The sequence below is a fragment of the Lipotes vexillifer genome, unplaced genomic scaffold (assembly GCF_000442215.2).
Source record: "Lipotes vexillifer unplaced genomic scaffold, Lipotes_vexillifer_v1.1 scaffold241, whole genome shotgun sequence".
Classification (NCBI taxonomy): domain Eukaryota; kingdom Metazoa; phylum Chordata; class Mammalia; order Artiodactyla; family Lipotidae; genus Lipotes; species Lipotes vexillifer.
Genome location: NW_006784922.1, coordinates 6100573 through 6124098, shown reverse-complemented (window position 1 = coordinate 6124098; position 23526 = coordinate 6100573). Strand labels below are relative to the sequence as shown.

General features: G+C 37.5%; 1 protein-coding gene across 2 annotated transcripts in view; it reads left to right on the top strand.

Moving 5' to 3' along the window:
- NLN (neurolysin) overlaps window positions 1-23526 on the top strand; it is a 107765-nt gene that overhangs the window by 36106 nt on the left and 48133 nt on the right. Inside the window, exons 2-6 of one of the 2 annotated variants that reach the window (XM_007457100.1) lie at window positions 5719-5978; window positions 9944-10092; window positions 18902-19009; window positions 21546-21648; window positions 22262-22422. In XM_007457100.1, coding sequence (XP_007457162.1) covers window positions 5719-5978; window positions 9944-10092; window positions 18902-19009; window positions 21546-21648; window positions 22262-22422 — 781 coding nt within the window. Of the gene's footprint in view, window positions 1-5716; window positions 5979-9943; window positions 10093-18901; window positions 19010-21545; window positions 21649-22261; window positions 22423-23526 lie in introns of those variants that run through there. The other variant, XM_007457101.1, reaches the window with a different exon arrangement.

The following is a 23526-nucleotide window of genomic DNA, read 5'->3' as shown; positions in this document are numbered from 1 at the left end:
AACCTTTAGCCAGACTCATCAAGAAAAAAAGGGAGAGGACTCAAATCAATAAACTTAGAAATGAAAAAGAAATTGCAGCTGACACCACAGAAATACAAAGCTTCATAAGAGACTACTACAAGCAACTCTATGCCAATAAAATGGACAACCTGGAAGAAATGGACAAATTCTTAGAAAGGTATAACCTTCCAAGACTGAACTAGGAAGAAATAGAAAATATGAACAGACCAATCACAAGTAATGGAATTGGAACTGTGATTTAAAATCTTCCAACAAACAGAAGTCCAGGACCAGATGGATTCACAGGTGAATTCTATTAAACATTTAGAGAAGATGGATAGATAGATAGATAACACCTATCTTTCTGAAACTCGTTCAAAAAATTGCAGAGGGAGGAACACTCCCAAACTCATTCAAGGAGGCCACCATCACCCTGATACTGAAACCAGACAAAGATATCACAAAAAAGGAAAATTACAGACCAATGTCACTGATGAATTTAGACACAAAAATCCTCAACAAAATACTAGCAAACAGAATCCAACAACACATTAAAAAGGTCATGCACTATGATCGAGTGAGATTTATCCCAGGAATGCAAGGATTCTTCAGCATACGCAAATCAATCAATGTGATACACCATATTAACAAGTTAAAGAATAAAAACCATATGATCATCTCAACAGATGCAGAAAAAGCTTTTGACAGAATTCAACACCCATTTATGATAAAAGACTCTCCAGAAAGTGGGCATAGAGGGAATCTACCTCAGCATAATAAAGGCCATGTATGACAAACCCACAGCAAACATCATTCTCAATGGTGAAAAACTCAAAGCATTTCCTCTAAGATCAGGAACATCAAGACAAGGATGTCCATTCTCGCCACTATTATTCAACATAGTTTTGGAAGTCCTAGCCATGGCAATCAGAGCAGAAAAAGAAATAAAAGGAATACAAATTGGAAAAGAAGAAGTAAAACTGTCACTGTTTGCAGATGACATGATACTGTACATAGAAAATTTTAAGGATGCCACTAGAAAACTAGAGCTAACCAATGACGTTGGTAAGGTTGCAGGATACAAAATTAACGAACAGAAATCTCTTGCATTCCTAGACACTAAAAACAAAAGTACAGAAAGAGAAATTAAGGAAACGATCCCATTTACCATTTCAACAAAAAGAATAAAATACCTAAGGAGGAATAAATAAAATATCTTAGGTAGGAATAATACCTAAGGAGGCAAAAGACCTGTCCTCAGAAAACTATAAAACACTGATGAAAGAATTCAAAGATGACAAACAGATGGAGAGATATGCCATGTTCCTGGATAGAAGAATCAATATTGTGAAAATGATTATGCTACCCAAAGCAATCTACAGGTTCAGTGCAATCCCTGTCAAATTACCAATGGCATTTTTCACAGAATTAAAACAAAAAATTTTACAGTTGTATGGAAACACAAAATACCCCTAATAGCAAAAGCAATCTTGAGAAAGAAAAATGTAGCTGGAGGAATCAGGCTCCTGGACTTCAGACTATACTACAAAGCTACAGTAATCAAGGCAGTAGGGTACTAGTACAAAAGCAGAAATATAGATCCATGGTACAGGATAGAAAACCCAGAGATAAACCCACGCACCTATGGTCACCTAATCTATAACAAAGGAGGCAAGAACATACAATGGAGAAAAGAAAGCCTCTTCAATAAGTGGTGCTGGGAAAACTGGACAACTACATGTAAAAGAATGAAATTAGAGCACTCCCTAACACTATACACAAAAATAAACTCAAAATGGATTCAAGACCTAAATGTAAAACTCTTACAGGGAAACATGAGAAAAACATTCTTTGACATAAATCTCAGCAAGATCTTTTATGAACCACCTCCTAGAGTAATGAAAATAAAAACAAAAATAAGCAAATGGGACCTAATGACTTTTGCACAGCAAAGGAAACTATAAACAAGACAAAAAGAGAGCCCTCAGAATGGGAGAAAATATTTGCAAACTAATCAGCGGACAAAGGATTAATCTCTAAAATATAAAAACAGCTCATGCAGCTCAATACCAAAAAAACAACCCAAACAAAAAATGGGCAGAAGACCTAAATAGACATTGCATGAAAGAAGACATACAGATGGCCAAGAGGCACATGAAAAGCTGCTCAACATCACTAATTATTAGAGAAATGCAGATCAAAACTACACCTCGCACTGGTCAGAATGGTCCTCATCAAAAAATCTACAAAAAATAAATGCTGCAGAGGGTGTGGAGAAAAGGGAACCCTCTTGCACTGTTGGTGGAAATGTAAATTGATACAGCCACTGTGGAGAACAGTATGGAGGTTCCTTAAAAAACTAAAAATAGAACTACCATATGACTCAGCAATCCCACTACTGGTCATACACCCTGAGAAAACCATAATTCAAAAGGACACATGTACCCAATGTTCATTGCAGCACTATTTACAATAGCCAGGACATGGAAATAACCTAAATGTCCATCAACAGATGAGTGGATAAAGAAGATGTGGTACATATATATAATGGAATATTACTTAGCCATAAAAAGGAGTGAAATTGGGTCATTCATAGAGATGTGGATAGACCTACATCCACATCTCTATGAATGTATAGATGAGTTTGTCTTACAGAGTGAAATGTCAGAAAAACAAATATTGTATATTAATACATATATGTGGAATCTAGAAAAATGCTACAGATGGATGAACCTATTTGCAGGGCAGGAATAGAAACACAGACATAGAGAACAGACATGTGGACACAGGGGGAAGAGTAGGGTGGGATGAATTGGAAGATTAGGTTTGACATAAATACACTACCATGTGTAAAATAGATAGCTAGTGGGAACCTGCTGTATAGCACAGGGAGCTCAGCTCAGTGATCTGTGATGACCTAGATGGGTGAGATGGGGGTGGGGAGGGAGGTTCAAGAGGGAGGGGATACAGGTATACATATAGCTGATTCATTTCATTGTATAGCAGAAACTAACAACATTGTAAAGCAATTATACTCCAAAAAAATTGTTATAAAATAAAATAATTAAAAGGAAATGAGTATAGTAAGCATAAACAGGTTTTGGAGCAATTAAACTTGACTCTTGGTGAATATATAACTCAACTGGTTGAAGGAGAAATGTGGAAATACACTGGAAAATAATCTGCCAGCCTTGAGTGTAACCATCAACCAGTATGTTTCACATAGACAGTATCACTTATTGTAGAGAGACAGTTAAAGGGGGTCAGTATCCTGGCTTCTCCTATGTTAAAAATGCACCCTTGTATGTCTCAGCCCCTTATACTGCGTTAGCTCTCCTTGTTTTCACAGCCAGCTGTATGGAGAGTTGCTGAGGTGCACTCTCTCCGGTTCTTTACCATCTCCATAGCCCTCGATCATAGTAACCTGACTTGCACTTCTGCCACCCCCCAACACTGCTCTTACCAGTCATCAATGACGTTCCTGTTGCTGAATTCAACAGAGACTTGTGTCTTTGTTGAGATTTGTACAACATTTCATACTGTTATTCACTCCCTTTTTCAGTGCTTACTTTTCACAATTCCTAGAACCCAACCTACTTGGTTTTCTTTATACCTCAATGGTTAAACTAGAGTTAGAGCTCGGTTGTTCTTCTGTTCTCACTCTGCAAATTCCCTTGGGCTAGTTCAACCACCCATGTAACTCCAATTACATTTTTTTTTAATATCTATCTTTTTTTTGGTTGCGTCAGGTCTTAGTTGCAGCACATGGGCTCTGTGTTGTGCCATGCGGGCTTAGTTGCCCCACGGTATCTGGGATCTTAGTTCCCCAACCAGGGATTGAACCAGCGTCCCCTGCATTGCAAGACCGATTCTTAACCACTGGACCACCAGGGAAGTCTCCTCCAATTACATTTACTAGTAATGAATTCCACTTATGTGTGCTACAGCCACTTCAGACTTGGCACGTCCAAAACTGAATTTCCCTTTGTCCCACCAGAGAGCCTCCTCCTTCATCTGAGTCCCCTGTTTTAGCAACAGAGCCTCTGTCCATCCCTCCAGTTCCAAGACAGAAGCCTGGATGTCATCCTTGAGTATCTCACCTCCTCCCGACATCCATTCAGTACCAAGTCATATTGATTCTTCTTAGTGAATATCTACTAAATCACTCCAATTCCCCCTATTTCCTAGTTAGGTATACCATAATATTATGCCCCATTGACCATTATAGTTTCTCTCTGGGAATGATCTCTCTTTTCTAAACATTTCAACTCACAATAATTTGAGTGATTTCTTTAAATGCATGTCTTTTCTCATCTCTCACCTGATTAAAACCCTTCAGTGGCTCTGTCATTGCCTTCAGAGTAGGTTTGAACTAAAATGATTCCCAAGGCTCTTCATTCTCTAGTCCCTACTTAACTTTTTCAGATTTTTCTTTCCTTACAACCTTTGACCTTTGGATAATTTCTGCACATTGTTCAGATCTTGGCTTGCTCACTGTTCCTTCTAGAAAATCTTTCTGGAAAAGCTCCCTCTGTGCTCTTTCAGAGTTCTCCCTGTTTACACTATCATGGCACTCATCTCAATGCAGTACAATTGCCCGTTTATCAATTAGTCTTCTCCATGATATAAATAGCAGGGTCCCAGTCAATTTGCCTTTTTATCCTTCGTGCCTGTCACAATGACCAGACACAGTGCATGCTCATAAATATCTGTTGAACAAATGACATTAAACAAGTCACTTAGCCTCTCTGAGTCTCAACTGCATCATCTGTTAAAAGGGAATATTGTTCTGCCTATGGTTGTTTTGGGGTCTTGTAAGATAATAGGAATTAAGTTTAGTATTGTGGTTAAGAGAGTGGGTTCTGGATCTGTACTACCTGGTTTTTAATCCTAGTTCCCACCATATAGCCAGCTGTGTGACCTTGGGCAAGTTACTTAACTTCTCTGTGTTTTAGTTACTTCTTTGACTAAATAGAAATAACCACAGTATCTGTCTCATAGTATTGTTGTAGGGACTGAGTTAATAAATGGAAAGTAATTAGTACAGTGCCTAAACACAATAAATGTTAGCTATTAATTATACTATTTTTATAAGTTCTAGAATTATATATTATAAATATATATACACACATATGGCATCAGTTTTTAGTTTCAGTGTTTTAAGTTGATAAAGGGTTGCTATCATTCCTTTATCTTTTAGGATAATACCATAGCTATACCAGATTTTATTTTTTAAGTCTTAAATTCAAATTGCCATAGTTGATTTACATGAAATTTTGGTAAAACATTTTTTAAATTGTTCAATATAGAAAGAATTTTGAAAATGTTTCCTTGCTGAATTTCAAAATATTGATTCTACATACATAGTAGGTGGATATTAGCACAGGAAAAATGTTTAAGTAAGAAAGATTACTGGTTTAACTTATAAAGGACAATTATTATGTCTTTGATACCTAACTTTATTTCTCCATATGATTTAATTACATAAGCAATTCAGTGTTTGGAAAGTCCAAATTCCATTAGCTCTGTAACTATTCAAGAAAACAAGAAAGTAAAGAGCATTTAGTTTTGTGCATATGTATTCACCTGAAAGAAATTTGCTCAATTTTAGTAAAAAGTTCTTTTTACTTTAAAATTTAATTAGATAATACACATTTGTGTGTTGACTTTGGACCAAAAAAATGCCTAATTTTTATCTTTTTTTCTGATTCTTCGTAGAATTGGTGGTTCCAGGATTTTATTCAGAATGACTTTAGGAAAAGAAGTGATGTCTCCTCTTCAGGCAATGTCTTCCTATACTGCAGCTGGCAGAAATGTTTTAAGATGGGATCTTTCACCAGAACAAATTAAAACAAGAACTGAGGAGCTCATTGCACAGACCAAACAGGTGTACGATAATATTGCAATGCTTGACATTGAGGAAGTAACTTACGAGAACTGTTTGCAGGCACTGGCAGATGTAGAAGTGAAGTATATAGGTGGGTAGGATGCAAAAGCACATCAATATTTCATTTTGTGGGCATCATAACCCATTTTATGTTTCCTGTCTTGGCAATTCATTTTCCAATTTTACAAGACATTGATTTTTACATAATGATTTGTAATTGCTTAAATGATTAATGATTCATAATTGCTTAGAATTATTTATATTACCTGAGTTAAAAAATTTTATTATGTGGCAGAGGTGCTGTAAAATGTACACTCTCATTACAACTGCTTTCTGGAGAGCAATATATATCAAAACTTTTAAGAAGTTCTTACCCTAGCCCCATAATTAATTCCACACCTAGGCATAATCTAAGGAAATAATAGGATATAGGAAAAATCATGTATAAACTTATGTATAAACAGGTACTCTATCATAGCAAAAGCTTGGAAACAACCCATAAGTGTCAACAAGTAGAATAGCTAAATAAATTGTGGTACATTCACCCTCTGTAACATTATGTAGCCATTAAAATCATGTTTAGGAGAAGTATTTAATAACATTAAAAGGACAGAGAAAGGAAACAAATTTTAATAATGGCCAATACATTTTTTTTTTTTTTTTTTGGCGGTACGCAGGCCTCTCACTGTTGTGGCCCCTCCCGTTGCGGAGCACAGGCTCCAGACGCGCAGGCTCAACGGCCATGGCTCACGGGCCCAGCTGCTCCGCGGCATGTGGGAATCTTCCCGGACCGGGGTACAAACCCGTGTCCCCTGCATCAGCAGGCAGACTCTCAACCACTGCGCCACCAGGGAAGCCCAATAATGGCCAATATTTTTGGTACTAGGTTTATAGTCTTTTTGTGATTTGTAGATCACTTTTAGTTAAACATGAAAGTTATCTTTAAAGTTATTATAAAAATGAACACATTAAATTTAGTTTCTTTATCATTAATATTTCAGTAGGGATATAATGGGTGCATTTTTATACATTTGTATGTTTTTTTTAAGATATTGTCCATCTGTCCCACCTGTCTAAATGCCAGTATAATGGATTAAAACAATGATCACTAAGATAAATGATCCAAAGGAGACTTTCAGAACAATTGATAATGGAGCTAAGATAAATTTGATATTTTAAGTGATCTTTCTCAAAGAACAGTGTGTTATTTGGAAGCAGCCATTCATTTTTTTTTTCAGGTTTATAGTTGATTTTTCATTTACTCTTCATGCTTTTCTCTATTTTCTATATTTCCTACACTTAAAATATATTATTTTAATAATATAAGTATTAAACCCTTTGAGTTGTAAGGAATGAAGTTTCATGCCAGTTTTCTCAAAGAATTGGATATATTTTGTAGGATAATTATGGCTAAAGAAACTTGGCTGTGTAGCCAGGCATCATAAGAACATAGGTTGTCTGTAGAACTGAATTATCATAAGCATTTGTATGGATTCTGGAATTTGGAAGGTTGTCCAAAATCCTGCACAGCCCTAGTGACCTAGTCATCTCTTTTTCCCCACCAAGAGTTCCCTACCCTATGTTCCACCATAATAGGCACTTGGCTACTTTCTCTTCCCTCTGCATTTGTTTCAGTTTCTGCCTCTTAATACCAACTGCTTCACTCTCATTAATAGCCACTAAATCTTGCTACAAGCCTTGAGCATAAACTCTTCAGTAAAAAAAGTCTGGTTGGTCTTGTAGTTAAAGTCAAAGGAATGGAGGCGGTCCCCATACAGCAGAGCTTTCCCAGCAGCCAATTTCGTGTGCATCTCCCACCCTGTATGTGGTTTGTCCTTTGTTCACATACTCACTTCTTCAGTCACTTATGACTAAGACGGTGTGCCAGCCTAGTAGCTTATGCATTTAGCAAATGTAAAAAAAGGTGGGGAAAAAAATCTTTAAAACAGAATTATCTTAAATTCTGTTTTTTCTTCCAATCATACATCTTTTAAATATACCTTTAGTTTTGTGATATTTTTTCTTCCTCTCCTGTAAATTTATCTTTATGGGTTAATCATAAAAATGTTTGAGTTTCGGATTAGATTTTTAAAGACTAACTTTCTCTTATCTGTGTATGTTCTCAGCCTCCTGCAGTAGCTGTTAAAACCCCATTTGTCCAGTGTCAGGTACCGGGCATCAGCATTGTTTATAGTTTGGCAGTGAGAACATAAGTCTGGTTCCAGGTCTTTGTGGCAAAGTAAGGAAGGAAATGGTTTTCAATATTATTGTTTGTTTAAGAATATGTTTCCAGTTTTAGACTCAGCAATTTTGATTCCTTCTTAATATCTTTTTGAGCTAATTTTTAAAAGTAAACAGAAATTGTGACTATCTGGTTAACTCACTTAAACAAGTGCTGTATGTATTAAATGTTAAATCTTACATTCTTTTCTTTCTTTAATCAAGGGACAAAAATAATATATTAAATCCTAAAGTAATAATTATCTAATTTGATTTTTTTAAAACAGACACTATGAATTTATTGATTTGTGGCAAATTTTTTACAGCTTTCTTTGTGACAATGTTTTAAGAGGACTGATATGCATAAGGTAGCTTAACTGGACAATTCCGTGGTATGTAAAAGATAGCTTTACTGTCTACCATATATCACATATGTAAATGTTACCTATTTATAATACCTTCAAAGTGCTAAAGATAGTAAAATTAAAATGTATTCATTGTCACAGCATAACCACAACTATGGTTATAAACCATACTGATTTTTTTTTTTTGCTGTAGTATGGATTATTTCACTGACATCAGATTTTTGCCTAATTAAAGTCAAAATGCAAATGTTTGAAAAGCCAAACAACCAACTTTGATATGTGAAAATAAGAGCAGATGACATTACTACCATCATTTAACAAGAATAGCCCCAGTATTCAGCTGCTTACTGAATATGTCCACTGAGATTTCTGAGAATTCTGAAATTGTATGCAGCTTTTTATATTTGTATGAATGTTTGCATTTGGGGGAGGGTCCATGACTTCGATTAGATTTTCTAAGGAGTCTGTCATAAAGGTTAAGAACCTCTTTTCTAAACAAGCCCCATCCCACTAAATAGGCCTGCCTGTTTCTTAAACATCCTGTTTGTTTGCCAGTCCCCATGCTTTCAGTCTCTACTTCTCCAGTCCCCAACTGAGCTCTTCCTCTCACCCCGCCCATCCTCTAAGATCCAGCCTTCTCCACAAGGCGTGGCATAATGCCCCAGCCCTTGGTATTGCAGACTTTGAATTTCTGTCCCATTCATTTGACAGCTAAGCTGCTCTGTCCTGTATTGTTATCTTTTCATGTACTGTTCCCTACCCCCGACTTCCAGGCTATAAAATGCCTCAGTATAAGAACTATCAATACATCTTTTCTTTTCTTTTCTTTTCTTTATTTTTGGTCACACCACTCAGCATTCAGGATCTTAGTTCCCCAAGCAGGGATTGAACCCGTACCCCCCGCCATAGAAGCACAGAGTCTCAACCACTGGACCGCCAGGGAAGTCCCCAAAAACTACATCTTTTAAATTGGGAGATTGGGATTTACGTATACACCCTACTATATATAAAATAGATAACTAATAAGAGCCTACTGTATAGCACAGGGAACGCTACTCAGTACTCTGTAATGGCCTATATGGGAAAAGAATCTAAAAAAGAGTGGATATATGTACATGTGTAATTGATTCACTTTGCTGTACACCTGAAACTAACAGAACATTGTAAATCAACTATATTCCAATAAAAATTTTTTAAAAAAGGACTACATCTTTTTTTCCCTACGTTCCCAGTTAATAAATTGCACACTAAACATCCTTTGGTAAGTACTCAGTGTACACTCTTATTGTTCCTAACAATGCCCCAGGAATAGCCAAGTCCTGTGTTAGATGCTGTTTCTTGATAGCCCTAGGAGCCTTTATGGAAAGTATGTAATGAAAAACTTATATTCGGATAATCATTCATCTAGGTACGAGGTATTTTGCTTAATACTGACTTAATGAGTCCTTATGGTTTTTTCCTCTGTTAACAGTGGAACGAACCATGCTAGACTTTCCCCAGCACGTCTCCTCTGACAAAGAAGTACGAGCAGCAAGTACAGAAGCAGACAAAAGACTTTCTCGTTTTGATATCGAGATGAGCATGAGAGAAGATATCTTTCTGAGAATTGTTCATTTAAAGGTAAATGATCTTATAATTCCCTTTAAAAGGAAAAAAAACTGACAATAAAGAAGTAAAAACCTTTGACCAATGATAAAATGTATTTGAATGTTCCTAGATTTTGTTTCTAATTATTATGACAGTGGGCACAACATAGTGTTATATCACTTAGGTTTATGTTAAGTTACTAATTACATTCACTTAAGATATTTAAGAGCAAGTATTAAAAGAGTGTACATCCATAAATCTAAGGCTTTTTAGCCATCATGAACTTAATGGTTTGATATAAAAACCTCTTTGAATTTTCAAAATTTTGCAAGGTTTATATTAGATCAGATCAACTAGAAGCAAATGGAGTCGAGTTATCTATAAATATCATGTGGTTTTGGCCATAATACTGATGACATACTGTTGCTGCTGCATGCCAGAGACATTCCTATCTGTCATCCTTACATTTTTCAGGACTCACAGAAATTATGGATTAAGAAAGCTCTAAGTGGGTCTGCCTTGAGTATTTCGGGTCTTTTCATCAATGATGTTGGTTTGCTTCCTAGCATTTTCATCATGTCTTTGCTTTGAATTTTTATTTTCATGGAACTGAGCAATTTGTTTGGAAAACAACCAGTGTTTTACAATCCTAGGCATTTTTGTTTAATTTTGCATGTTGTATATGTAAAATCTCAAAATTTGTGTTCTTTTTAGCAAGTTATGACAGAAATTGAAATAAAAAGCAGTTTTATTTCAAATGTTTTATTTGTAACTCACTGTAGAATATGTAATCCAGAATTTATTTATTTAGACATGTAAGACGTACATGCTGCCTATTTTCTAATGTCAGACAAACATTTTTCACCCTTAATTTATGTTCATCTATAATGGTTCATAATTGTTCATCTTTGGCACTATAAAAATAACATAAATTAAAATAACTATGACTATTTTTTGCTAGTTAAATTGTTCTCTTTTCAACTTTTAGCTTCAGTTGTTATTCTGTGCAATTCAAATCATGGCCCTTATAGTCTCCTATTTTTATTTCATCCCAAAACAATCTAATTTCTTTTCTATCTGGATATTATATATGTACTATAGAGCTTTTCCCCCACATTTCTAATTTCCTTTGATTAATTCTTTTTTCATCCTGACTTCTAAGTTCTCATTTGGGATTTTCTAGCTCAAAAAGGTATTGCAATCTTAATGTTATTGAGTCTAATGTTTTTGTTACTTTTCCACCGTTTCTGATTCTTACAAATGTTATCAAGATATGGGAGGTTTGTCGCTTTAGATTTCTTTGTTAAACTTTTAAATTTTGTATGTATTGGCCTCTGATCCCACTAAATTTGGGAACAAATTGCTGCCTGCGTAGTAGACGAGACAGCAGCCTAGTACACTGTAAGTGACCTCATAAACACCAGTGCATTTATCAGATTTGTTCATTTACTTGAGCTGGTTCACTTCAGTGTTTTATTGTATTAATTTATAATAGTTTCAGATTTAGTTCCATAATTTTTCCTCTTTCCACAGGAGTTTATTCTCATACATGTGGATTATTGTGTGAACAATTTCAGGGGCATTTAGAATGTTAAGGCTACATCAGAATAATTTTAAAAATAACTATTGTGTTTGTTTATGAATTGGAGCTTATTTGGTGAATTTAAATACCTTCCTTGACAAATGGTTACATTTTTTAGTCAGTATTTTTTAAAATCTAGAACTATCAGAATCAGTTTTCTGCTAGAGTTGGACACTTTAATAGATGGTAAATATCATCCCATTCATACCTAAAGGACAAAGTTAGATATATCTAAATCTTGTATTTAATTTTTCCTGTAACACTGTAAATAAAATAGGGCTACCATGATATAATACATGAAGCCTTCCTTAGGCTGGGTAATAGGATTTTAAATTTATGTAGAGTCATCAATTTCAGGCATGTTCTCCTAAAATGAGGGTGCTCTGAATAATATGGAGGTCTCAAGATACCACCAATGTAGGCAATAATCAAATGTATTATCTTAATTAGATATAAAATGTTATTTTAGCTCTTATGTTATTTTTCACTTAATATTGATGAATAGAAATGTGAAATTACTTTTCACAATTCTTTATGGCAAAATCTGTGCTCAGTAAACATCCTAGTTATCTGCTGATGTACAATATGTAACTCTAAAACTTAGTGGCTGAACATAGCAACAGTCATTTTATCTTCTCCCATAGTTTCTGTGGATCAGGAATTCAGGAAGGTATTCGTTGGGCAGCTCTGGGGTCTTGCATGTGGTTTCAGGCAGTGGTGGCTGGAGCTAGAGCATGTAGAGGCTAACCAGGTATCTCTGTCTTCATGTCCCCCTAGGGCACCTCCATGTAGTGTCTTTATGTAGAGGCTAATTTGGACTTCCTCACAGCATGACAGCGTCAGGGTGGTAGGACTTCTTTCATGGAGACAGAGGGCTTCAACGCAATAAACTACACAGAAGCTGCATTGCATTTTATGACCTGTCTCAGAAGTCATGTAGCATCACTTCTGCAATACCATACTGATGGACTAGTCGCTACGATCTACCCGGATTCAAGGGCCACCACATCACAGTCTAGGAAGTATCATCTGATTTGCAGTCATGTTTCAAAACCTTTAAAATAAGCAATTTGTTGACTAAATGGTTAGATGAAATCACAGTAGAGCATGAGATTAACCAGTGTGCTGTAGTCTTCCTACCTCCTTCCCAAGTGTGGCTAGTAATACTACTTTACATTTGTATAGCAATATAGTTATCTAAGTTAACTTTTATACCAATCTTGTGAAGTATCCCTTTTTATTAGTAGAGAAACTGAGGCTCAGAAATGGTAACTTTCCAGGAGCCATAGAAGTGGCTGGTAAATGCTTGCCAGAAATCATGTAGACTTTACATTAAAACCCTCAAGGGAGGGACGTGTCACATTTGATTCTATTTTGCATCTCTGGCAGAGTGCCTGGTACAAAGTACAGTAAACACTTAATAAATGTTCTTCAAACTAGAGTGAGAAACAGTGACAGATCCAAAAAACAGGCCTCCAGTAATTGATGCAAGGACATGGGTTATCCATGTGGGGTAAAAAATACTGGATTGCTCTTCACAACTAAATGAAAAACAATCCCTAATGGATTAAAGTCTTAAAAAGTTAAACTTTAAAGCTTCTGGAAGTTTATATAGAAATATACCTTTATGACATCTGATCAGGGAAGTATTTCTTAAGACACCAGAAGTGCTAACTATAAAATATAAGGCTGATAAACATGACTGCATTAAAATAAAGAACTTTTATTAATAAAGTGAAAAGACACTAATACAAAAAAAGTACTCAGATACTAAAAAAAAAGAAATATACAAAATATGAAACTAGGGCTTCCCTGGTGGCGCAGTGGTTGAGCGTCCACCTACCAATGCAGGCGACACGGGTTCGTGCCCTGGTCTGGGAAGATCCCACATGCCGCGGAGCGGCTGGGCCCGTGAGCCATGGCCGCTGAGCCTGCGCGTCCAGAGCCTGTGCTCCGCAATGGGAGAGGCCACAACAGTGAGAGGCCCGCGTACCGAAAAAAAAAAAATGAAACTAGCAAAGCATTCATACCTAGGATATATAAAGAGCTACTGTAATCAGTAAAAAAGACAAACATCTCAATAGAAAAATGGACAGATGACATGAAAGGTATTTCAGATGAAACACAAATGGCAATTAAACATATGAAAAGAAGTTTAACCTCATTAAGTCAGGGAAGTTCAAATAAAGACTGCAATAAGATACCACTTTTCACTCACCAGATTGGCAAACATGAATAAGTCTGACAGTGCCAAGTATCTGTGTGGATGTGAATCAATGGGAATATTTGTGCACTGCTAGTAAAGGTGTAAAATGATTTTTTAAATAATAGTTAATAACTAATTCGGAGAAAAATCTAATATTATGAAGTTGGATCTTACATTCTCCGTAACTTAGCATACCCTCCCCACCCCCCACCTCAGCATTTACCTAGAAATAGGTTTGCATTTGTGCACAGGTGACATGGGACATGTATTCGTGACAACATTATCTATAATAGCAAGACACTGAAGCAACTCAGATTTCCATCAACAGGAAAATAAATTGTAGTAGATTTACAATGGGATGTTTTATAGCAGTGAAGGAAATAAACTACAGCAACATGCAACAGCATGGCTGAATCTTAGGAACAACGAAAGAAAAAAAGAAATTGCAGAACACTGGATACAACATGATATCATTTAAAAATAAAAGGTTTGTACTAAAAAAAATAATAATAAAATAATAAAAAGGTCAAAAAGGAGCAAAACTAAACAATGTATATGTAAGTGGTAATACTGGAAGAAAATGTGTAACACAAAATTCAAGAGAGTGTTTACCTGTTACATAGATAAAGGCAACAGTGTTTTAATATTGTATTTCATAAGTTTAAGGGTGGATTTAATTTGTTTTCAAAACATATATATGTAGTTATAGTCATTTGTAGATTTCAAATATTACATAAAAATATATTTAATGTATCCTTAATTCTAAAATTAATTCTTAGTTTTCTAGAAGAAAAAAAAAGAAGTGAAAAACAAGGATGTCCTCATCCCTTTAGCTAAAACATGTCCAGGTATCAAAAGCCAGCAGTATGGACTCAAATCTTGGTGTTTCCCTGTGCTGACAAAGGCTTCTCGATCATTGGCTAAAAAGCCTGCAAAGATCAAAAAAGCCACATTGGTGGGCTTCCCTGGTGGCGCAGTGGTTGAGAGTCCGCCTGCCGATGCAGGGGACACGGGTTTGTGCCCCGGTCTGGAAAGATGCCGCGGAGCGGCTATGCCCGTGAGCCATGGCCGCTGAGCCTGCGCGTCCGGAGCCTCTGCTCCGCAATGGGAGAGGCCACAACAGTGAGAGGCCCGCGTACCGCAAAAAAAAAAAAAAAAAAAAAAAAAGCCACATTGGTGAGAAAAAATGTACAACGTCTCCATGTTGAAACAATCCAGGCCTGTAATATTTTATTCCAGTGGCCTACTGAGTAGTAAGTACAGGAAAGGGATTCTTTGGTGAAATTGAGTGAATTATATAAGCTAAATTGAGAAATACAATTACCTATTGTAATATTATTTATATTTTTTTCAGAGCTGTGGAATTTGGTCTTTGCCAGTTCGTCTTAGCCAATTAGTAATTTAAACAGAAAAATTTTAATGTTACAGTGTAAATGAATAGGTCACAGAATTAAGTATAGATGCTTTTAAGCATTATGTGATCTACCAGCTGTGGAAGAATCAGTGCCTTAAAACCACGGTTTAAAAAAAAAAGAAAACAAAACTTTTTTTTGAAGAGGAAAAACTCTCCAAAATTCAACATAGCAGTGGTAATTCCCTCTATTTACCATGCCTTCTTGATTTTGAAATGCATAAGTCTAGTCGTTGGTCGTAATACTACTGAACCTTGTACCTTTGTCAGGCCCTTAAAAGCCGAGAGATCCAATATAAAGCATCAACTACCTTGCCTTAGTTTCCTTGTTAGCCAGTTGTCCCTCTTTTGTGCTTCTCAAGTACAATACTTACTCTCTTTTCACTCACTACATGATATTAACATTATTTGCTGATATATCTTTTTTTCCGTTCATGTGACTTAAAGAGCCTCAAGGATATTCATCTTTGTTTTCCTAGTGCCTCATGTAAATTGGAGCTCAGTAAATGGTTGTTGAATGGAACAGAACTAGTCTCAGTTAAAATGTGTCTTCATGCAGTGCGGTTACCCTCTCCGTGTCCTCACTCTGCCTGTGGCCCATTCAAAAGCAGATTCATGATAGGGTATTGAGTTAGGAGTCAGCAAGAGGCCTTTCTGCAGCCCTCCTGTCCAGAGTGCAGGCAGCTGCCTAAGAACATCCTCTTCACAGTAGTAGGATAGAAACCTGACAGCAAAAAAAAAAAAAGAAAGAAAGAAAGAAAGAAACCTGACAGCAAATGTGATTGAGAAAACAAAACAAAACAAAAAAACAGAAAAAAAGGGAAAGACACCGCAAATATAAAAGAATTTATTTCTATCCCCATTTTTACCACTAAACAGCTGTGTGATATTGGAGAAATCATTTAACCTCAATTTTCTTGTCTGTGAACTTAGTATATAAACATACATGTAAGAACATGTGTGTGTATGCACTCACACTTTTATATAAAAGTTCTTAGTTACAGGAGGAAGATGGGGAAAACTAAATCTTGTCATCACAGAGTTTAAAATAAGATCCCCTGCTGTCAGATTATATAAATTTGAAAATTACTTCAGAGAACTTTAGCTCCCTACTCCCCCAAAGAGGCATGAGACCTGGTTCAGATTCAAGGGGATTAAATTCTTTTTCAGGAAGGAAGATGCAACTGCGGCAGAGCAGTCTAGAAGTGTTGGCTGATTCCCTCTTAGAAAATCCTTGGACAGTAATTCTGACCTTGCTTGGAGATTATAAGGGAGAATATTATTATGATCAGCTTTGGGACAGGAATGTGCTTTAGAAGCACATTTTAGACATGCTTTACTCCTACCAGAGCCCTCTGGAGATTTCCCAAGACCTCAGAGTCTGACTGGCAAAGGGTGTCTGGATATAATTGAATCAGATTTTTGCTAAGTGTCATTTTTGTGGTAAGTTGAATGTTTCAGTACAGGTAATTTGTTCATATTTAATTAGACCAAATTCAGAGCTGATTTTTCTCAGAACATTCTTCTACCTGTTTACACTTGGATTACCTATTTGGGGAGATAGGTAGTTTTACCTAATTTAGACCAAGAGTTTTGAGTTTACTGTGCCGAGTACACTTTCAGGCTTTCTGAAGTAGCAGCCCTGCTACTCCCAGATATGGCAAGTCCAGGCCCACTGAGTATGAGAGCGCATCCTGATCAAGCATTGGAGTAGAGTAAGAATTCTGCTTACATCAGCTGGTGAGGCTTATGACGAGCCTCTGTCCTAAGCTCAGGGCTACATGTGACCAGGTGAATGCCAGGAACCCAAATACCCATGCTGCTGTCCAGCTGTGTGCCTTGCTTCTGCCTTGGCCCACTGCCCAGGTGGAAGGTCCTCTGCTCTGGACTTCAACCTGATCACTTGGGTCCTCACAGTGTACCCAGCCCTTGCCAGGCCCTGCTCACCAGTGATTTTTTTTTTCCTCTCTTCCACTGCATATAGCTACTGCCTAGATTCTCCCCAATCTTACAACCTGGAGTATCATCCTGTCTAGGGACTCCTGTTGCCATGCCCCATATCTCAGAACAGACTTCCATGGTGCTGTTAAAGCCAGCCTCAGTCAGCCCACGTTAATCACATCCACATGAACACTGTGATTTGAACTGCTGGCCGTCTCTGAGGGAATCAGCCCACAGCCCAGCTATCTCCCTAGCCATTCTGGGTTTCTTGCCATTGCAGGCACCTGCTGCTGGGATCCCAGTATGTGCCAATACCAGCTAGGGAGGGTTCCCACGCCACTCATGCCAGCGTGCTCAGAAATTCTCCAAGGGCACAGAGGGGTTATTATGGAAGAAGGGGTTATTATGGAAAAAGGGGTCTAAGAGTTCTCTGCCCCCACTGAGAATAAACTCAGAGGAAACTGTGAGTAATGTATGCATAACAAGTGCTTTAGTACTATGACACAAAATTATTTATTGGCAGGTAAAGTGAGATACAGATTGTTTTATTAAGTAGGACCCTCAGTTAAAATACAACTGTTTACCTGCTGCAACAAAATATAAAAAAATGACAGACCTATTGCAGCAAGAGCCTTTTACCAGCCGTCTAAAATGCAGACTCTAAAGCTAAGCACAGTCCTTTTAAATATCTGATTAGGTGGGAAAATATAAAGCTTGGGGTGAACAGCCCAAGTCTTTCACGGAGAGAGTGCAACCAGAGTAGGTCTCTGAGGCTGAGAGTGCTCTAAGACTCTAGAGACAGAAGTCCCTCATTGGCTCTCAACCACACTGAATCCTTTGCACCTGTTGAATCTGTCTGGAGCCCCTTTCCTCCCAGGGACCACAAACTAACCAGCCACCCAGATGTGCCATGTATATTCTGCCACATGTTTTGAAGATACTTGGAAAAATCTGGTATGTTTACTACCTTGCTGTGGCCGGGGGAATTTTCCACTCTTCTTTAGGGCCCTCCGTGCTTTTGAGTGAGTGTTGTTTGCGTTGCTGCATGTAGGTTCACATGTACTGTCCATCTCTCCTCCTCTTTTTGCAGTGCTAACTCATTTTCCCCAGATACTTGACCATATGCAGCTTGATGTGGTCCCTTGATCTCTCTTACCAAATGACAGTAAGGCATTTTTGAAGTGTTGTAAGCCTTTTGCTGGGGTTCTATCCAGCTGTCCTTGTTTAGTATGTTGGCAAAAGTGTCCTGCTCTCCATTTTTGTAGAATTTGCCCATTATTTCTATTTTTGCCTCTCAAGTGGAACCAGGTTAGCAAACGATAGAAAATTAAATCCAGATGATTTGTGATAAGAAATATGTTTTGTGAAAAGGACTACTTAGTCATAAAGAATGTTTTATGAGATTATGCAAATGTTCCCTATTATCACATTTTCAAGTGGTACAGGCATGCTTGATTCTGATGCAAGGCAAGGAAATTCTGGTTAGCTTGTTATTTATTTAATTTTTCAGTTTTAAATAAGCAGAAGCTCACTAAAGCATAAAAGAACATAGGTTTTCAAAAAGACCTGCCTCATAATCAGCTATGTACTTCATAGCCCACCAGAGATGATGAATAAATTTTGCTGTGGCCTCATAGTTTATAATTTACCCATGCACTGTTGTAACAGAAATCAAAGAGGTTGTCACATTCTTTAATTTCAGGAAACGTGTGATCTGGGAAAGATAAAGCCTGAAGCCAGACGATACTTGGAAAAATCAGTGAAAATGGGAAAAAGGAATGGGCTCCATCTTCCAGAACAAGTACAAAATGTGAGTTTGTTTCCTTTTCTTATTAGAAAACAAAAGAATAAATAAAACAAAATACAACAAAAAACAAGAAATAGGGAAACACGTGTTTGTAATATGGGATATAACCCATAATACAAATCAGTTTACAATGTATTTAGTAGTCAACGATTTTAAATTCCACAACTCCTATTAACCTAATTATGACTGACAAACAACTGATAACTTAATTGTTCTTTAATCCTGTCAAGGTTTTATTTGTTTCATGTGTGCCAGGCTTATTTTCCCTGCTCTAGTGTACATTCTCTGGTTGCTAGTTCAGATCTTAATAGTTGATTTGTATTCTTACCCCCTTGTTCATAAAGAGATAGGGCACTGGTAATAAAATCCCTATGATGGAGAGTTTTCAAACCAGCATTTTGGAATGGAATACCCTGTGAGTAATATATGATCTTAAAGGCGGAGAGATTAGCTTTTCAGATTTTCTCCTTTGTCTAATGCCATTCAGATCTTTCGGTTACAGAAGTAAACTCAGCTGCAGAATTAACTCATTCTTCTGGACAGGATATATAACCCATGATTTATTTCCAGGTTATTCTTCTCGCCAGTAGAACTGGAAACAAGCTGGAAAGAAATTCAAACCGAGTGATGTCAGCATGGTAGATACATGTGAAGGCACCACTGAGATATGGGCACCTTTCCTCCACCAAAATGCCCTTCAGACACCTTGCATCTTCTTCATCCTAGTTACAGGAGAAGTGTGACTGATCTCGCTTTTCCTTCATGGACATTATATTAGTCAACCCTGTTGAAACAGTCCAAACAATAGAAGAATTTTATTTGCTTGTATAAGCGGAAGATCCAGAGGTAGTTGGGGTTCAGGAGTTAGTTTGAGTCAGATGCTCAGTGGTGTCATTGGCCACCTGATTTTTCTATTTCTCTACTCTGTCTCCTTCAGTGTTAATTATCCAAAGTCTGGCTTCCTTTTATTACTAAAATGGCTGCAAATATAAAAACCCCACCATCCAGAAGGACATAGAGAAGCTCCCATTAGACCTCCTCTCATGTCTTAATGGCCCAGATGGGATCACATGCCTAATCCTGAATCCTTCTTTAGTCAGGGGAATGCCAGGCCTGGGTTCCCTGAACCAGTCACTGCTGCAGTGAGGATGGGATTACCTGACTGGTGTAGAGGTCACACCCTGGACTTCAGAGAGGATCTGGTCCCGCCTAAATTGCATGGCTGCTGTAGAGTTGGAGAGAAGTGGAAGGGAGCTGGGGACACGACTAGAGTGTCCAAAAATGACACTGCACAGTATGTGTTAAGTCTCAAATTTACTGTGTATACGAATTACCTGGAGGGCTTGTTAAAGCTCTGCTTATACAGGGCCCCACCTCTGAGAGTTTGTGTTTCAGCAGGTTTGGTACGGGTCTCAAAATTGGCATTTCTGGACTTGGGTGGTGCAGTGGTTAAGAATCAGCCTGCCAATGCAGGGGACACGGGTTCGAGCCCTGGTCCAGGAAGATCCCACATGCTGCGGAGCAACTAAGCCCGTGCACCACAACTACTGAGCCTGCGCTCTGGAGCCCGCGTGCCACAACTACTGAGCCCGTGTGCCACAACTACTGAAGCCCGCGTGCCTAGAGCACGTGCTCCACAACAGAAGAAGCCACCGCGATGAGAAGCCAGCACCCTGCAATGAAGAGTAGCCCCCGCTCGCTGCAACTAGAGAAAGCCCGCACGCAGCAACAAAGACCCAACGCAGCCAAAAATAAATAAATAAATAAATAATTTTTTTTTTAAAAAAAGAGGGCATTTCTAACAAGTTCCCAGGTGATGTTGATGCTTCTGGTCAGAAGCACACTTTGAGAAAGTGTGTGGTTTATTTAAGTTTTATTATCTAGCACTTTTAGAAGAGTGGGACAGGTTAATAAATTATCTCATGTGTTTTCTTGTGGTGTTCTTTCTGTTGCTTCCTTTGATCTCCCAACTAATACTTTTTTTTCCCACCTAGTACTTTTTATGTAAATGTTAGGGTTCATAAATCGCCTTTATGTGCAACTGCTCTATAAAACTAAGACATATCTTGTTTTCTAAAGGAACCATAGAAGTAATTACTCAGTTCTTATCTCTTGGCTTACTTCAGTACCCAATACTGATTTACTAAATTAAAATTTAGAATTTGGAAAGATTAGAAGTGTTCATTATTAACAGGCTACTAGATTCATTCATTCACTCAGCAAGCTACTTATTGTGTATGTGCTATATGCCAGACTCTGCTTTGACTATATCTCCTCGATGTATTTAGTTCTTACAAATTTACGCCTAATTTCTAACACATCACCAGGATTGCTTTTTTGTACCTATTACATACAAATACTCATGGACACAATGTAGAAGATTGCAGAAAACTATGGTATCAAGCACATCTCTAAGAAAGTACTTTCTGAGAGTTGGGTACAGAACCCAGTCTTCATATAAAAAGTGAAACTTACTTGACTGATGGCAATAAAAATGAAAATTTCATTTTATTGTTAAGGTCCTGTATCTTTGTTTCAGGAAATTAAAGCAATGAAGAAAAGAACGAGTGAGCTATGTATTGACTTTAACAAAAATCTCAATGAGGATGATACCTTCCTTGAATTTTCCAAGGCTGAACTTGGTAAAGTTTTGTTGCTTTTTAGATTAAATCTGTAATTTAGGCAAATAATGTCACCTCACAGTTTGCCAAATCAAAGTTAGAAGAATTCTTTTTAAAATGTACCTTCTACAGAACCCACCAGCCCTTCTACAAAAAAACACAACCAAACCACATCTAGATTTTAGGCTATAAGAATGTATACTGTTTCTAGAGGCAGTCCAGAAGAAATCTCATAATCTTTCTTGGTAACTCATGCTAGTGTTTAACAGCCTTCAGTGCTTTGAATTTTTTTTTGCCTCGCAATGTCCTCTACATTGTAACTTAAACTAGTCTTTCCTTATTCTGTGATGGATTTTTCTTGGCTTAATTTTGCCTGTTCTTTATCAAAATGCCATCTATACAAGTGCACTGAACCCTGTTCATATTTTGAATTACCATCTCCCAGGCCACCTGTCCTCTAACTGCCACCCCCATTACAATAACGTCAAAGCGATATTATAAGGATTGTCATTATTTTACTTGAATTTCAGTTACTCCACAAAATTCCTAGAGCTTCTTAAAGGCACCATGCCAATGCTAAATAAACCAATAATGAGTGGAAAAATTGAAGTATGAGAAAATGATTTTTTTGCAGGTGCTCTTCCTGATGATTTCATTGACAGTCTGGAAAAGACAAATGATGACAAGTATAAAATTACCTTAAAGTATCCACACTATTTTCCTGTCATGAAGAAATGTTGTATCCCTGAAACCAGAAGGAAGATGGAAATGGCTTTTAATACAAGATGCAAAGAGGTACTATAAATGTTTGTCTTTCTTTTGTTTTTATGGAAGATTTTAAGAAAAGGTTTGCTTTTTTTTACCAGTGTTGAATCAGAGGTGGATTCCTCTGTGTGAATTTCTATTTGTGTGAAGGTTATGCCTCCTAAATCCTCAGACTTACAAGACACCTTTTTCCTTGTTCGTTGGCAACCTGCTTGGTATGGCCATAGGCTAAGCTGTTCTAATACAAATAGAATGGATTAAAGAAACTAAAAGTTGTATTCTTCTTCCAAGTCAACAGTCCAGGGCTGGCAGGATACCTCTCTCTCCTCAACAAGTGACTTCTAAGGCAGTTGTCACCATTTTCCAGTCTGTTGGGAAGAGGGAAAGTAAAACACAGAGCAAGCATCTTTAAGAAGAAGAAATGGAAATGACATCCATCAACTCTATTCACATCCCATTGACCCAAATTCCATCATATAACTGTATCTAGCTGCAGGGGACACTAGGAAATATAGTCTTCAGTTGATAGCCATTTGCTCAGCTGAGGGCATTCTATTACTAAAAGGAAAAAAAGGAAGAATTAGAAATGAATTCTAAGAGTCAACTAGCCAGCTTCACCACAGTCTGCCTCTCTGGCTATCCTAGTAATCTTGAGCACCCTTTTTTTCCCCACATAAAACCCATTCACCATATGTCAGATCCCAACCAGTTACTGCCTTTAGCTCAAAGACCAGGATCTGTGAGTAGTACACAGTCCTCCCCAGTTATACCTTCTCGTGATCTGGCCTCATGTGAAAGGTTAGAAAACTTGTCTGGCCCGCTCACCTCCCACACGTACCCAGTGGTAGAATAGGAACAGACAACCACACTAAAGACTCCCATTTGGAAAAGGAAAGAATGGGAAACAAAGCAAGCCCATACCAATTTTCAGAAACAATTTGGCAGGAATTGTGAGGATTCCGAGCTCTGGTGAAGTTCCTGGGATAGCCCATTGGACTTACTTGGGTCTCCTTTCTAGCAGGAATTCCTTTAGCAATTGTCTGCCATGGCCCCTGGTTTTGCCTGCAGGGAATTCTTTCTTGTCCGTTACCCTCCATGACCATATCCTGGGCAGCTGCTGGTATAGATTCCTGC